The sequence below is a fragment of the Sarcophilus harrisii genome, chromosome 1, assembly GCF_902635505.1.
Source record: "Sarcophilus harrisii chromosome 1, mSarHar1.11, whole genome shotgun sequence".
NCBI lineage: Eukaryota > Metazoa > Chordata > Mammalia > Dasyuromorphia > Dasyuridae > Sarcophilus > Sarcophilus harrisii.
The window spans coordinates 54,656,128-54,674,200 of NC_045426.1; the positions used below are offsets into that span (position 1 = coordinate 54,656,128).

An 18,073-nucleotide genomic window follows, 5' to 3' on the forward strand; every position below is an offset into this window, starting at 1 on the left:
GCAGCTAGGTGGCACAGTGGATAGAGCACCAGCCTTGAAGTCAGAAGGAGCTGGGTTCAAATCCGGTTTCAGAAACTTAACACTTCCTAGCTGTGTGACCCTGGGCAAGTCATTTAACCTCAACTGCCTTAACAAAAAACAAACAAATTTGCCTTCTTTTCTATCATTGCCCTTTCTATTGCCCCCTTTTCTTCCTACTTTCTTGTAGAACAAGATAAATTCTATACCCAACTGAATGTATGTTATTTACTCTATGAAAAGCTCTTTTTTCATGTCTTTTTTAATGAGATAATTTACCCCATTCTACCTTTCTCTTTCCCCTTTTTCCAGAGTTATCTTTTTTTCTTACCCTTTAATTTTATTTTAAAATCATCCTGTGATAGTAAAGACACACTCATGTTCTCTATGTATAACTACCATCTAATTGCCTTAATAATGAGGAAGTTCTTAGGAGTTACAAGTGTGATCTTCCCATGAAGGAATATAAATAGCTTTCTTCATGATTTCACTTTCCTGTTTACCTTTTTTATACTTCTATTGAGTTTTGTATTTAGAAATCAAATTTTCTATTGAGCTCTGTTCTTTTTATCACACATAGTTCAAAAACCTGTTTCATCAAATATATACCCCACCCCCATCCCTTGAAGGATTACACTTAGTTTTGCTGGGTAGATGATTCTTGGTCTAATCCTACTTCCTTTGCTTTCCAGAATATCACAATCCAAGCTCTCTGATCCTCTAATGGAGAAATTGTCAAATCCTGTATTATCCCGATTGTGGCTCCACTGTATTTTGTTTCTTTCTAGCTGTTTTCAGTATTTTCTTCTTGACCCAAGAGCTCAGGAATTTGGCTATAATATTTCTGGGAGTTTTCATTTTGGAACCTCTTTCAGGTAGTGATAAGTGCATTCTTTTAATTTCTATTTTACTATCGGTTTCTAAAATACCAGGATAATTTTTCTGATAGTTCTTGAAAGGTATTTTGTCTCTGGCTTTCAAATAGTCTAATAATTCTTAAAATATCTTTCCTTGATCTATTTTTCAGGTCAGTTCCCCTCCCCGCTAAAGAGATATTTACATTTTCTTCTATTTTTTCATTCTTTTGACTTTGTTTTATTATTTCTTGATGTTTCCTGGATTCATTAGCTCCTGCTTCCCCAATTTTAATTTTTAAGTAATCATTTTCTTCTAGGAGCTTTTGTACCTAAATTTCCATTTGGCTAATTCTGTTTTTAAGGAATTTTTCTGTTCATTGGATTTTTGTGCTTCTTTTACTATTTGGCCTATCCTGGTTCTTTAAAGGTCTTTCTTTAGTATTTTTGTGCCTTTTTACCAAGCTGTTGTCTCCTTTTTTATAATTTCCTTGTCCCATTCTGATCTTATTTTTCAATTTTCCCTCTACCTCTTGTGTTTGATTTTTAAAATTCCCTTTGAATGCTTCTAAGAGTTTTTTTGGATCTGTGACCAATTCAGATTTTTCTTTGAAGCTTTGCATTGTAGTCATTTTGATTTCATTGTCTTCTTCAGAGGTCGTGTCTTGAAGGTCTTTCCTGTCCACATACTACTTTCTAGGGCTAAGTTCTTTTGTTGTTTGCTCATTTTTTCCAGTTTATTTCTTGATCTACAGTTTTCTGTTAAAATTGGGCTTAACAAAATTTGTTAAAATTGAACTGATGCAGGATACAGGGGATAGTATTTTAGGCCTTTCTTCCTGCTGTTGTCAAAACTAGGCTGTATATTTTTGGTTCTTCCAAGGTTGTGTGACTTATGAAGCGATATACTGCTCTTCTGCTCTGTTAGCAATCATTTGCACTCTTTTTTGCCCTAAAACTCTGACCAGAAAACCCATCTAGCAGAAAGTAGACCCAGAGCAACAAATCACACAATGTACCAAGATAAGAACAAGATGAGTACATAATTTAGAGCCAAAGGGTGATATCATAAGCAAATTAGGGGAAGTAAGAAAAAATTGCCTGTCTGATCCATGGGTAAGGGAAGAGAGTTAATGACATAGAGATAAAGATCTTTATCTATGGGAGATAAAACAGATAATTTTGATAACATTACATTAAAATATTTTTGCCCATGCAAAACCAATGTGTCAAAAATTACAAAGAATGTAGGAAATTGGGAAAATATTTTTAAAGCATGCTTTCCTGATAAAAGTTTCATTTCTTAAACATATAAGGAATAAAATTATAGAAATAAGAGTCATTCCCCAGTTGATAAATGGTCAAAGGATATGAAAAGGCAGTTTCCAAAAGAAGAAATCAGAACTATCAATAGTCATATGAAAAATGCCCTAAGTCATTAATAAGAAAAATGCAAATTAAAACAATTTTGAGGTACTACCTCATGCCTAAGAGACTGACTAACATAAAAGGAGGAGGAAATGATAAATGCTGGGAAGGATGTGGGAAAATAGGTATACTTATACACTATTGGTAGAGCTGTGAACTGGCTTAACCATTCTAAAAGACAATTTGGAACTATGCCCAAAGAACTATAAATTCTATATACCCTTTGACTCAGCATTGCCACTATTGGTCTGCATTCCAAAGAGATCAAAGGAAATGATGTACAAATGTACAAAATATTCTACCAGGTTTGTGTGTGTGTGTGTGTGTGGTAGTGGCAAAGAAATTGAAAGGCTGCCATCAATTGGACAATGGCTGAACAAGTTGTGTGTATGATTTTGTTGGAATACTGTTGCACTAAAAAAAATGATGAACCAAAAAACTTGGGAACACATTATGAGCTGATGCAAGATAAAGCAGAACTAGAACATTGTAACAATAATATTGAAACAGTGATGAACTGTGAAAGACTACTCTATTTGATATAATGATCCAAAAAAGATTCCAAAGGACTCACGATAAATAAATAAATAAATGCTATTTACCTCCAAAGAAAGAATTGGTAAACTTTGAGTGCAGAATGAGGTATATAGTTTTTTTACTTTATTTTTCTTACTTCATCCTCTCCTCCCCCTAGCGCGCGCACACACACACACACACACACACACACAATATAGCTAATGTGGAACTATGTTTTCTATGATTTTAAGTATATAATCAGTATCTTCATGGGTAGGGTAGGGATGAAGAGAGGGAGGGATAAAATTTGGAACAGAAAATATAAATAAAAAATAATTGGTAGTATTGATATAGCTCTTAACTGTTGACCAAGTTTTGCACAGCATGTTATGAGGCCGATAAAATCAATCTTGCCCAAAGTCACTCAGCTAATAAGTATCTGAGATGAGATTTGAATTCAAGTCTTTTTGACTCCACATCCAAAACTCAATAAGCTATACTGCTGAACTGCTCAGAAAATAGCCACAAAATGCCCTAGACAATAACTGATTCTATAATGTGATTTTAGGATCTATTCTTCCACAGGTTCAGCTAACCCTGTTTATGAAGAACTTGCCTACTCCCTATGAGGTGAGGTATTAGGGTCTGGTTGCTTTCCAAAAGCCTTTTCCATCTATTGGATTGATGCCTGAACGTCCACTGCCTCCTGCCTAGCCCTAAACAATATTTCTATCCCTATTTTCCCTACACGAATCCAGCAGTTGGATTCTCTGGGTGCTGGCCCTGGGCTCTCTTCTCTTTGTCTTTGTGTGGGGACTAGAATTTTGATATCAGGAGCCACCTCTTCTCAGTCCCCAAGAGTTCTCTCTCCACTCACATAATTCGACACATTTCCTGCAGTTTTTCCCGGGCCTCAATGCAGGGGTCATTAAACAAAAAAAGATCAGTACTGCTGCTTTTTGTAATTCTAACTGGGGACTCCTCAGCACCGGATAACTTCTGTTTACCTGTGAGAGGAAAAAAAGCAACTAATGACTTTTGTGTTACCAGTTCATGGCATTCTGGGTCATGGAGGAACTTTGAAAAGATTTCTAAGAAGACAGACTCAACAGAGACAGGGAGAGCTAGGTCTAGTGGAAAAAAAGTCACTCATCAATCAACCAATAAAGCATTAGGCACTTATTACGGGCCAAATATTGAGGCCTTAGGGATCCAAATATGATGATAATAATAATTAGCATTTCTATAGCACTTACTATGTGCTCAGCAATGTGCTAAGTACTTTACAAATATTATCTTACAACAAGGACCTTTGGAGATGGATTGTGCCCATTTTACAATTATTACATTTTACATTTGAAGAAACCAAGGCAAACGAATTAAGTGTCTTGCCTGGGTTCACACAGCTAGTAAGTGTTTAAAAAATGGATTTGAATGGAGGTCTTCATGATTCCAATCCCAGAACTCTATCTACTGTACCACCTATGCTTCCTCATTAAAAAAAAAAGGAAAAGAAAAGAAAGAAGGAACGGAGGGAGGGTGAGAGAAGGGAGGAAGGAAGGGAGGATGGAAGGGAGTGGGGAAGAAAAGAAAGAAGGATGGAAGGAAGGGATGGAGGAGGGAAGAAAGAAAAAGAAAAAAAAAGATCACTCCATGTCCTCCACAGGCTTACACTCTACTGGAAGTACCATATGTACATTATTAAGTATAGATAAAATACAGACGAAACAAATGCAGAATAACAGAGTGGTGCTGCTAGCAAAAGGTGATGGGAAGGAGGGATAGGGAAAGGTTTCATATAGAAGAAGGCACTTACATTTGAGTAGATTTTTTTTTTGCGGGAGAAGGTTTCTAAGAAGCAGATATGGGGCAGGAGTAGAAAAAACCCTGGATTTGGGGTCAGAGAACCTGGGTTTCAAACCCAGCTCTACTCACTGTGAAATCTTGGCCAAGTTCCTTAAACTCACAGATCTCGATTTCTTTTTCTGTATAAGGGGTGAAAGGCAGGGAGGGAGAGGGATAGACTAGATCAATGTTTCTCAAAGTATAGTTCCCAAGGTCCTTTCAGGGGATTTGCTAGATGCAAAAATTTAAATTTAAATAAGATGTTTTACTTTTTAAAGTGGTAAATATCAATAGATATAAATCCATAGAAACAAAAGTTCTGGGGAGAAGGAAGAGGGAGGCACATTAGTAACAGTGTATTAGCTGTGTGACCCTGGATAAGCCACAAATCCAATTGCTTCCTGGTCTGCCTGGATGTTTTCCGTATGGAAAAGTGATACAATTGTCCTTATATGAATTCATCATTAAGACATGGAATGTGAACGGTGAGGTTCCAAGGAATGTGGAAACAGGTGAAGTGATCCTTGCCTTGATGCAATTTACAGTCTAGTTGAGGAGCCTGAAAGAAGTGAAGGAAATGTAATTTTAAGAGGAGAAGGGAATGAGTTCCAGGTGAGAGGAATAGCCTGAACCTCCCCCAATAGCCAAGAAAATGGAAGATTAGGGACCGGAGTTCAAAGTTTGCTCTGTTGATTACATTCAGTAATCTGGAGGTAATCTACCTTTAAACCTATGATTCTGGCTAACGCAGGAATTATTATTATTTTTGCTTGATTGTACATATTTGCATTGGGTTTTGCTTTTCTTTTTTTCTTAAGTGGGGGAGATGGAGGTGAGAGGAAGAAGATTAGAAACTGAAAATAAAATAAGATTAATTTTTAAGAAATCTATGATGATTTGTAATGGAAGTGGCTTGAAGACATGTTACCAAGATGTGCAATCCCAGAACACCAACAAGTGGCTACAAGGGGTCCATTTTATTGACTCCATGTAATAAATATGCAAAAATGCCTTCTACATCCTGAACAAACTAGGAAAGAAAGAAGGAAGGATGGATGGAAAGAAGGAAGGAAGGAAGGAAGGAAGGAAGGAAGGAAGGAAGGAAGGAAGGAAGGAAGGAAGGAAGGAAGGAAGGAAGTGAGGGAGAAAAGGAGGAAGGGAGGGAGAAAGGGAGGGAGGGAGAAAGGGAAGGAGGGAGGAAGGGAGGGAGGGAAGGAAGAAAGAAAAGGAGGGAGGGAGGAAGGGAGAGAGGGAGGGAAGGAAGAAGGAAAAGGAGGGAGGGAGGAAAGGAGAGAGGGAGGGAAGGAAGAAAGGAAAAAAGAAAAAGAAAAAAAGTATTTTTATTTGATATAAATGGTGTTTTTAAATTAATTAATCCAATACAAATCCATGTTAAAGTCTGAGTGAATCCATAATAGATTTCTGTACTTCATTTCTTCAATCATAAGCAGACACTAGCAGCAAAACTCCAGTGATATCGGCACTTAACTTTCTGATGCTAAAAAGGGGAACTCATTTTCAAAAAGTTGGGGAACCAGAGTCTTAAGAGAATGACTAAGCTGAGATTTGCAGAATCATGGGCTGAGAGCTTAGATGTCACCTTAGATGTCATCAAGCCTCCAGCTTCTTAAACTGTGTGTTCAGGACCCATATGGGATCTTGTAACTGAATGTTGGGCTTGCAAAATTATGATTCATTATCAGTAAATGTTTGAATTGTATACCTATTTTATGTACATATATGCCTAAGTCATGTAAAAATTTCTTGGGTGAAAAGGATCATGAGTGGGAAAAAGTTTAAGAAACCCCAATCTAGTCCAAAGATGAGGAAACTCACGTCCCAGAGCAGGTAGACAATGAGAGAACTGAGATTTGAACTCAGCTTCTCTTGATTCCAAATTCAGCTCTTTCCACTGTACATCATGAATTTCTCTGTGAGAGACAGGTGGTATCATGGATTGCACTCTGTATTTGGAGTCAAGAAAAAAGGAGTTCGAGTCTCTCCTAAAACGCTAGAGCCATAAGACCCTGGGCACATCTCTCAAGTTGATATCCTTCATCTATAAAATGGGTACAGCAATAGAACCTATCTCAAAGAGTCATAGTGAGACTTGAACATGAATGGTAAAATATGTAAAATGTTTTTAAAACTTTAAAGCACTCTAATCATTACCATCTAATCAAGGTGTTGGGTGCTCCTATTTCTGGATAAAAGAGGGAAAAAAGTCTTTAGTGGTTATTTTAAAAAAATGTCTGGGAGTTTTTGATGGTGTGTGGGGAGAAGAAGAATTACTTACTTGAGAGGCTTGATTTCCTGTCTTTTGCACCCGAGAGTGAAAAACTTAAACAGGCAGTCGAAGGTTGAAAAACAAGCTGGTAAGGAGTGCCCATTCCTAGGGCAGAGAGACCAGGGCCAGCCTGGTGTGCTAAAGCAGAGAATAAAAATCATTCAGAAAGATGCAGTTTACCCTTCAAGGAATCTACCTAGACCAAAGACACTGACTTCCCTTGTTTCTGAGAAGTATCTACTATGTGGCACTTAAGGAAAAAAAAGAATGACATAATCTCTCATAAATCCATCAATTTATATTCTTAGGGGAAGGGAAGAAAATAAATACTTAGTAGAGAAAATAAACACAAACTTTTCCAAGTACCTACTATATGACACTTACAGAAAAAAAAGAATGACAATTTCTCCCATAAATCCATTGATTTATATTCTTGGGGGGAGGAAAACAATAAGTACTCATTAGAGAAAAAATAAATACAAACTTTTTAAAGTACGAGGTAATTAGAGAGGGAGGAAGGATTCCATTGTGTCATTTTGTGAGATGAAGATAAGAAGTGAGGGGATTCTTGGTATGGGGAACAGCCATGGGTATCAGGTAAGGAAGAAAGAGAAAGGCAGTTTTATGGATTGTAAAGTAGTACAATAGAGGGATTCTTGTACAATGTCACTTCAACTGGACAGGTAAGGAGGGGCTAGGTTGTGAAAGGTTTTAAAAGCTAAACAGAAGTATTTGATTTTAGGGGTAATAAGGAGATACTAATATTAACTGAGTGAGGGAGTGATATGATCAGATGTTTACTTTGAAAAATTTGGCAGCTTTGGGAGAAGGACTGCATGTGAAAAGAAGTAGGAAAATCTGGAATATTACCTAGTTTATAAACTTGGGTGACTGGAAGAATGGTGATGCATTTGACAGAAATATGGAAGTCTGTAGGAAGGGTGGATTTGAGGGGAAGAAAATGGGGAAGGAGGGATTAAAACACATGCCATCTGGCAACTTTTTATTTCAACTAAATTTTCTTGTTAACTAGTTAAATACAGATGTTTTTATGCTTTTGAAGATTGTAAATGCTATTCACATTTTTTAGATCTGGGCAGTCTGGGATAAAACATCAGTTACTTTGCTGTGGCTATAATTCCACTCCTAAAATTTATTCCTCCTGTTTTCGATTTTGATCCCTTTAGCTTGGATGAACAATTAGCCTCGGATTTCATTGTGCTACTTGCTTTCTCTGTGGTGTCAAGAAAAGATTCATGGGACAGATACCCTGATTCTCTGGAAGAATCAAGGCTTAAGTCCTGTTTCTTCAGGCCCATATGAAATGCTTATGAGCTCAAATGTGAACTGCTAAATCCATATCGTTAAGAGGAGGAGAGGAGGGAAGAATCATGCCCTACTGTCAACAACTAAAACTAATTGTTGTTGTTTTTTTCAAATGAACTTCTTACTTGAAGCCAATGGCACATCCCAATGGAGGTTTTAAAAGAAGAAAAATTCAGATATAATCACAATTTTAGTCCAAAATGCAGGTGTAAATTACTATACAGTTAGATGAGATGATCTAGTAAAAACAACAACAACAAAATACACACACACACACACGCACACACACAAACAGCACCCCATCCCACCCCTGCAAATGCAAAAACAACAGGTGTGAATTAATTTTTCATTTGGAACCTTCTGAAAATTATACTTTCTGTAAGGTCATAGGATTATTGAGAGCTGAAAGAGACTTTAAGGGTCAGTTGGTCCACCTCTCCTGTTTTGACAGATGAGGAAACTGAGTCCCAGATTTGTCCAAGGCCATTCAGGCAGTGAGCAAGTAAACAACAGACAAAGCCGGACCTTTGACTCCAATACATTTTCCACTCTGCCATGTTACCAAATAATCACTTCCTACTTTTCTTCTCTCCCTCATTTCTCTGCTGTGCAAACCATAGGTGGAAAATCCATTTCCATAGTCAAGAATCATGTAAAGTGTCATATTTTATAACAAGAAAACCCCAAGTCTCAGATTAAACAGGTTCTCCTTTTATGAAGAGTTCCTCAGGTCACTGACAATGTTTTGAAGTGCAAACTGTTTGGGGAATACAGTTTAGCTTTCTATAAATCCAGTCTTTCCTAGAGCAGGAGTTCCTAGTATTTTGTGTGCCACATACCGGCAACAGAAATCTGCCAACAACCTCTTCATTGTTAAAATACATTGGATAACAAGGGAAACTTTATATGGAAACAGATATAATTCCCCTGCCCTCATCCAAGTAAACTGACCCTCCTGAAATCAAACCACAGAACAAGCATAATTTACAGAAAGAATAGAAAACAACTAGACATGTCATCATCAGGAAAAATTAACTGGGATCTTGCAAATAGAAGTAAATGTTTTCAGTAGGGGAAATATTAACAATTAAAACCATTGACCACTGGCATCAAAGCTAATGTTTTTTAAGAGGACCACATGTAGGGTTGAGAAATGGTTATATCCATTCTATAGGATTTTCCACATGTCATTGAGGGTAGAATCTCAGGCAATGACTTTGGAAAATGAGAGAAAGTTACATCTCTGACTAAATTTCAATTTGTGACTGGAAAAAACCACTTTCCTCTTTGAGACCACCTGGGAGACAAATATCCTTTTGTTCTTTCTTTAAGAAAAACAATTCATGCACATGTTTAACATATATTGGATTACTTGCAGTCTAGAAGAGGGAGTGAGGGGAAGGGATGGGAAAAATTTAGAGAGCAAGATTTTGTAAGGGTGAATGTTGAAATTTATCTATGTATATATTTTGAAAATAAAAAGCCATAATTAAAAAACAGAAAAGAAAAGCAATTCAGTAGCCTCATAACCTTAAAAGGATATGGAATTGGGTTCCTCCCTTTCCTTTGAAAGTTGAGATCGAATTATCTTGTCAAACCTTTTTTCCCCAATCCAACTGTGTCCAGTATAGACTCCAAAATTATCTCCTTGGCTCTGAGATGCAGTAGCTGGCTTGCTTCAATAAACTGCTTTGAAGCATCCGTAGGACTTAAACCTGTGAAAGAATAAAGAAAAATTACCAGTAAACCAGGATGAACGGCCCTGGAAATAAGTAAACAGGATAAGCCTGGAGGTCTCTGGGAAATATGGAAGTACAGGACTCTGAGGAGGCTCCTTAGAAAAGAGCAGCCAGCACTCGCATAGGGTGTCCACTATTTTGTGTCTCTGACTTATCTCCCTATAATATGGTAAAACTCTGGCTTGTTCACTGTGTCATCCTTTATATTAAACATTCCACAAACAGATAATAAAATGCACGTATTTTTTACCAAAGCATATTTTCTTTCTTTTCCTTAATTTTTTTTTTCCTTTTGCAAAGCAATTGGTGTTAAGCGCAGGGTCACAAGCTAGGAAATGTTAAACATCCGAGGCTGCATTTGAGCTCAGTTCCTCTTGGATTAGGTACAGTGCTCTATCCATTGCACCATCTAGAAGTGTTTTTCATTGTTATGAGGAAATGTTTAGTAGTAGGAGTGGAGAAGGTAGAGTGGGGAAGGTATTCCCAGAAACAAGGGCTACAAAAAGAAAATACATCATTAGGAGCACAGGGGAAGTTTCATATCTGTCTTTGTCTTCCTAATGCCTAACATAGTATCTGCCATATAGTAGGCACTTAATAAATGCTCGATGGTTAGTTGATTGAATAAATTTTTTTTAAAAAAGATAAATAGCAAGGGAGAGGCACTGGCAGAGGGGAAATCATGGAGGCAGCCACTCAATCATGACTCTTAATTTAGCCAGTCTCCTGTGTGGCTGGACCTATATATCCCCAAACCCCCTTCCCCACTCACTCTCCCAGGTATAGGCCAGGGAAAAGGGAAAAGAAGTCTGGGCTTATGGTGAAGTAAAAAGGAAGTGGTCCTGTCTTCTTCCTCCTCCTAAATCTGGACTATATTTGCCTACTCCCTAATTGGTTATCTTCGTCTTGAGGAGTACCTTGGGATGCTGAGGAAGGGAAGAAGAAAAAGAAATAAAAGGGAGGGTAGGAAGACAGAGACTTCTCCAAAGTGGAGAAGGAAAGACCCTTCCCCCTCCCCAAAGAAGAATCAAATTTATTTTATAGCTGAGCAAAGTCTCCCTTAGAAAAGTGAAATGATTTGTCCTGGGGGAGACAGGTAATTTGTCAGCAGTGGGACCCGAGCCCAGCTGTTCTGCCTTTTGAGTAGAGAAATGAGAGCCCAGATTCTTCCAGGGGAGAGGGAGAATGGTGTAGTCGTTAGAGTAGGAGAGTGCTATGTGGTCTAGGAAGTTACTTATCTGAAAACTCCATTTTTTTCATCTACAAAATGAATGGTTTGGACTAGAGAGCCTAAACCTTACCTATTATTATTCAGTCTGGGGGGACTGGGAGTGTCTCCCCCAAAGCCAGGCTCACCTGCTGAGGATTCTAACAACATCTTCAATCTAAGGGAGAGGAGTTCTGACAGTAACTGGATCGATGTTTTTTGGAATTTTTGGAGTATCTGCTGGCTATTGGGCATGGGTTGAAGGGTGGCTGGGGAAGGGGTGGAGTTCTTGACTGTGGGCTTCTTGGAGCTAGAAGAAAAGGACAAATCCATGGAAGAAGACTGTCCAAAAAAGATGTCCAGGCCAGAAATCCTGGAGACTGATGTGCTGGGGGGTTCCATGATGAGCTCCTCCCATGTGAACTCAAAAATGTTTTTAATGCCTCTGGGCATGACAATGCCCAGGCTTCTGAAGGTGACCAACAGCCTTGAGATCTCCTCTAGCAGCTTGGGAGCCAGAGCCTTATATTGATGGTACAATTCAGTGTTACTTTTGGCAAAGTTGCTCATGGTGTCAGAAGGTACATCCTGCCTAAAGATGCTTTCTGATTTGCTGGAAACACCTGGAAAAGAAAACAATGAAGTGGTGGAAAAAACTCTGACTGAATTCAGAAGTCTTAGGTTCAAATCCTGCTATCTTCATGATTTTGAACATGTTCAATTTCCCTTAGTCTCAGTTTCCTCATCTGGAAAATAGGGTTGTGTGAACTAGAAGCCCAGTTCTAGACTTAACAATCCAGTATCTGAAGTAATAACTAGCTTTTTTTATAGTGCTTTAAGATTTATAGAGTGCTTTACAAGTATTCTATTCTCATAACAGCCCTGGGAAGTAGGTGCTATTATTATTCCAACTTTACAGATAAACAAACTGAGACATAAAGATTAAATGAGCTTCCTGGTGTCAGAGGCAAGGCTTTTTCAGAATCTGAGATTACCTCTCTAGCCACCTCACTAAAATGTCACTCAACTTAATCTTAATATCATTAACCTAAAAATAATAATCTAACAATCTAATTATTATCAGAATGGCTAGCACTTATATGGTGTAAGATTTGCAAAGCACTTCAAGTACATTATCTCATTTGATTCTCACACCAACTTTATAAAGCTGGATGCTATTATTATCCATAGTGGTAAAGTGGATCGAGTCAAATCTGTCCTCAGATACTGTGTGACCCTGGGTATGTCACTTAACCTTGTTTGCCTCAGTTTCCTCATCTGTAAAATGAGCTAGGGAAAAAAAGGCAAACCACTGCAGTGTCTTTGTCAAGAAAAGCCCAAATGAAGTCATGAAAAGTCAGACGTGACTAAAATTGAACAACAACACAGATGGAAAATCGAAAGTCAGGGAGATGTCTTTAGCATCATTGAACTAGAACTAGTAGGTGTGTACATCAGGATTCTAAAGCTGGTCTTCCTGATTCTACATGTAGCCCTTATCTATTGTGCCCCACTTCTCCTTGCAGATTACAGGACTTTGACCCACGTCCTTAACTACCGTATAGTCAATTAATTAAAAGCCCAACTGGCTGGGATGCTTACGAGAAAATAGGAATTTTGGTTAATTTAATTTTCTGGGCAACCAGAAATCTCTTTTTTGGATGTCACAGGCTATTGTCTAAAGTCTTAGTGGAGGAAGCATGGACTCATCATTTCCATTTTTAATTTCCTTCATTAACCTGCCCCTCCTGCAAGCTTTCCTGCTTCTGTTGAAGCATTAACATCCCTTGGTCACCCAGGTTCTCAATTGGCCTGGCAACCTCCTTGCTCACTCTCTCATCTCCATTGGTGGCCAAATCTTGATTTCACCTTCACAACACTGCTCACATCTGTCCCCATTTTCTACTTACATGACAGCATGGCATAGTAGATGCAGCACTGGATTGGATTCAGGAAGAACTGGGCTCAGATCCTGCCTCAGACACTCACTAACTGTGTGATCCTAAGTAAGTATCTCTGTGGCTCAGCTTTCTCATTTGTAAAAAGAAAGGGCTGCTGGACCCAAAGACTTCTAAGGCCTTTTTAAACTCTAGATCTATGATCCCATCATCCTATTTCACTAATTTAAGGGTTCTTATCTGTGATAGCTTATCTCCCCACCTTCCAAAAAAGAAGTTCATAGATAGATTTCATAGTCTCTGAACTTGGATGGGGAAAAAGAAATACATTTTTATTTTCACTAACCACTAACTGGAACATACTATTCCCTTCAATTATAATTAGCACATTATTCTGAGAAGGGATTCACAGCCTTCACCAGACTGCCAAAAGGATCCATGACATAAAAAAGGATTATGAGTCTATCTCTCTGGTAAATTGCTATAGGCTCCTAATTCTACTATCTCTTCTCTCCTGTTCATCTTCCACATAAGTGCTGAAATAATATTTCTAAAACTCAGGTCTCAACACACCATTTTGTGGCTCAAGAATTTTCAATAAATCCCTATTGCCTCCATGAAAAAAATACAAGTTCATCTGCTTGGAATGAAAGCTTTCATAATTTTCTTCTACCTTATCTTTCCAGATTAGAATCATCCAAATCAAAATGCCTACTTGCTCTTTCCCAAAATTAACTTTCAGTCTCCTACATCGATCCTTTTTTATAGTTTGTTTCCTATGCTGTAACACATTCTCTCCTTCCCACCATGTCTTAGAATTTTTACCTTCTTTTAAGGTTTATCTCAAATGCCACCTCCTAAGAGAGGCCTGCTGTTGCCCCATTGCTGCTGCAAACACACTTTCTCAAATAACCTTGTATTAACCTAGGTGCATACATATACATCCCTACCACACACCCCCAATGCCCTGGAAAATTTAACTTCTTAGAAGGACAGATTTTTTTCCTCTGGTAATATATAGTAAATAATAGGTGTTTAATAAAATCTTAATTTGATTTGAAATCAAAGAACCTGGGCTCAGACCTTAATATTGCCACTTAAGAACCCAAGAAATTATTTTGCTTCTCTGGGATTCATTTGTTTCAATCACATTATTGGGGATTGAACTAGATCACCCCCAAATTGATGATCCTATATGTCTCCAAATGCTCATAGTTCATCAACAGCATCAGTTTCCTGCCTTAGCAAGAAAACAACTGGATTTGTTTGGATTCTGAGCAATCATTCTCATTTTACTGTCCTGAACATGGAAGTGTAGTTGTAGAAGGATAAAAGAGACAGGGTGAATGTCAAAAAATCCTAAACTATCAGGACTTGAGAGGTGATTAAACAAACAAAAACAAAAAACCTCAAAGATTTTTAGTTTTTCTCCTTCTTCCTTTCTTCCCTCCTTCCTTCCCCCCCTCCCTTCTTTCCTTCCCTCCCTTTCTTTTGGGGTTTGCAGGGGGTTCAAGAAGACTAATAACTCTGAGATGAGAACTGCTTTCCACCTTTGGTGTCTGCTATCGACCAGCTTTCACCAGTGCCACGAAGAAGCTTTGACTCGCTCCGTGGCCACATCGCAGCAAAGGCCACTTTGGCAGATGAGCTCAACCAGGCTGAGGGTTCCGTCAGTAACTGTCAGTGAGTTAGTAGAGCATCTACCCTAAGAATGTGAAGACTTCCCCTTCGGAACTGATGGATGTGGACAGTTTGCTTCCATGGGACACATTTTGTGGAGCACTCAGGAGTTTAGTTAGACATCAAAGTGTCAAGGTCACTCACCCCTTTTCTTGCCTTTTATCCTGCCAATGGATTCCAGTGCCTGGAAGGAAGAGTGAAGCTCTTAACTTCATGCAACTCTGGCTCATTTAAATTCTATTTATGCTCAAGTCAAAAGGTATCACCCATCTCATTTGACTGTTTTTACCTACCTGTGGTGACAGAAAATGAAAAAGCAGCGGATGTGGATGCATTGGAAGCTATAGCCACAACCCTGCACCCAGAGGGCCCAGGGTATAGGGTCATCTTCTCACAGGACTGAAGCAGCAGCAGGATTTGGCAGCCCCGACTCCAGGTGTCTGGACTTTTTAAAGGACCACACTGCCCACTTTCTGGTGTGAGGAAAGGGCTAAACAAGGTACCCTAAAAATTGTCTGCTTACACAACCTAACTCTGATCTGTTTACTGCAGTAGGAGGGGATTCTTACCTACAGTTGGAACACAAAAAGATGTACAAAGACTTTTGTAAATTTGATTTCACTCACTATTGGTACATGGAATATATTTATGCTTATGAAAAACACAGATAACCCCAGTTGATATGAAAGATAAACAACTCTTATTTATGAGAAAACTCAACAGTTATCAGACCCAAATAGAAGCCCTAATTGAATGAAACAAGGCTGGCAGATGAAGGCCAGTTTACTGAAGTTAGAGCTGGATACACATTTTTCTGGGGTGATAAATATGACGAGAAGCGCCATGAAGCTGGCGTAGGTTTCACAATTAAATCTAAGCTAGTCAGCAAGTCAGCAAACTTACCAAAAGAAGCAAACAATAGACTTTTTGGTGCTTGCCACTTGCAGGAAAATGCCATGTCCCCATCATCAGTGAATATGCTTCCACCATGACCAACCCTGCCTGGGATCCATTCTATTCCAGATTCAAAGCTCACTAATCTTCCAGGTTACAGGGCAAAAAGAGGTTATCCCTCAGGAGTTCAAAGATGTTTCCAGCATCCATCTCTAAAGGAAAAGGAAATAGGCTGTTCTTTGACACTCACTGAGGGCAAAATCTCTTGGTCACGGCCAGCAACTTTCTTTTTGGAATCCTCCTTAACAGACGGATCCTTTACTCTAGAGGACAGTCATCTACCCGAGAGCCAATGTAGCTTCAGAAGACTGAGGAGTGGTCGACAGTGTTGATTGCCTACCAACTCCGGGGAAGTACCAGGAGCAGAACAAAGATCTGTGCACATTTGCTGATCTGACCAAGGCCTTTGTGGATGCCCTGAGAAGTTCATATATGCCGGTTCCATGATAGCCTGCTTGTACATGTTCTGTAAAATGAATGGTGCTCCTGTGCTTTCCCAGGAACCAATGGAGTGAAGCAGGGCTGAGTGCCTGCTCCCGTGGTTTTTTTTGGCAAGATATTTTTAGCAATGTTGTCGGATGTTTTCAGTGAAGATGGATTCAGCATCTTCTACACTGATGATAAATTATTTAAATTGAAAAGAATACAAGCCAAGACTAAAGTAAAAGGTGAGTTGGTACATGACTTTTGTTCACAAATGACTGTGCACCCAATGCACAATAGAGTGCAAAATAGAGTATTAATTATTAGAAAAGAGAAGTTCTCCATCACATCATTCATGCAAAAACCCATTGATCACTGTAAATGGAGAAATTTTGAATGCTCTGGAGAAGTTCATTTACCTTGGCAGTATACTTTCCAGGGATATGCAGAGCTACTCAATGTTTAAGAAGCTCTGAAGGAAACCACCCTTGGTAAATGAAGTTTTTTTTTTTGCTTATTTAGTCAGTAAATCAACAAATATTTGCAAATGTCCACTATGCAAACTAGGGCTGCTTGTGACAACATAGTAAGTGCCACTGATACAGACTTGATGTCTCTCAATGTCTCTGATCTTAAGACCAGACGTTGCCAAGCTCCAAATGAGCAAGATATTTCATTGGTTTATATATTATATTAATATACATGATAGTCTTGCAAAAGCAAGAAATACATGGACTCAGATTCCCTGAGCAAAGAAGTTAGCCATGGAAGTTTATAGAGGGTAGGAATGGGGAGCAGGACACAGCAAATTTCCAAGTGAGTTTAAATTACCTTTTCTGAGGCAGTTCCCTTAAAAAACCTACTATTTCTAATTGTTCCACATTTAAACAAAACATCCCCACAAACTGGTAGAACTAAGAATATTATCTATTTGTTGTTAAGTCATGGATGATGCTTTGTGACCCCATTTAAGTGTTTTTTTTTGGTGGGGGTGAATACTGCAGTGGTTTGTCATTTACTTCTCCAGCTCATTTTACAGATGAGGAAACTGGAGCAAACAGTTAAATGATTTGCCCAGGGTCACACAGCTAGTAAGTGTCTAAGGCCAGATTTGAACTCACGACTTCCTAATTACAGAATTGGGCCTTTATCCACTATACTACCTAGCTTTTTGTCTAGTTGGCTAGAGAGAAAGTCATACTTGAAAGGAAGAATTGGAAAAGATGAGTACCCCACTTCCCCCAAGGATGGGAGCCAGCCAAGAGGATGTAACTAACTTTACTCCCCAATCAAGCACCATCTTCGACCACTGCCCACAAATGCTAAACAATGAGTTTATCCTTCAAATAAGTTTTTCCTTCATGGGGGAGAAAAAGGGACAGGAGGGAGGGGGCAGAACAATGTGTACATAAAAATAAATACAAACTCTATACACAATAAATACAAAGTAGTTACTAATGCCTAGAGGGTCAGGAAAAGAAGTGTCAGCTGAGCCTAGCCTAGAAGGGACCTGCGAATTTCAAGAGGCTGAACACGTCTGTGATATATAATTGTTGCACTATAAGAAATGACAAGCAGGATGCTTTCAGAAAAACCTAGAAAGATTTACATGAATTGATGCAAAATCAAGTAAGCAGAATTAGAACATTGTATACATTAACAATAATATTGTATGATGATCAACTGTGAACTGGCTATTTTCAGCAATTCAGTGATTCAAGACAATTCCAAAGATGAAAAATGTTATCAATTTCCAGAAAAAGAACTGATGGACTCTGGATGCTGATGAATGCGTACATTTTTCTGTGTTTTCATTCACAACATGATCAATATGGAAATTATGTTTTGCACAACTGCTCATGTATAATTTATATCAAATGCTTGGCTTCTTAAGGAAG

The 18,073-nt window shown here is 38.5% G+C and overlaps 1 protein-coding gene across 2 annotated transcripts in view; it reads right to left on the reverse strand.

Moving 5' to 3' along the window:
- The window catches only part of C1H3orf20 (chromosome 1 C3orf20 homolog), a 94,405-nt gene that overhangs the window by 68,201 nt on the left and 8,131 nt on the right, over positions 1–18,073 (reverse strand). For both annotated transcript variants that reach the window (XM_031955763.1, XM_031955768.1), the window contains exons 2-6: positions 14,943–14,982; positions 11,370–11,843; positions 9,873–9,989; positions 6,958–7,086; positions 3,694–3,823 (exon numbers count right to left, since the gene is read on the reverse strand). In XM_031955763.1, coding sequence (XP_031811623.1) covers positions 3,694–3,823; positions 6,958–7,086; positions 9,873–9,989; positions 11,370–11,843; positions 14,943–14,982 — 890 coding nt within the window. The remainder of the gene's footprint in view (positions 1–3,693; positions 3,824–6,957; positions 7,087–9,872; positions 9,990–11,369; positions 11,844–14,942; positions 14,983–18,073) is intronic.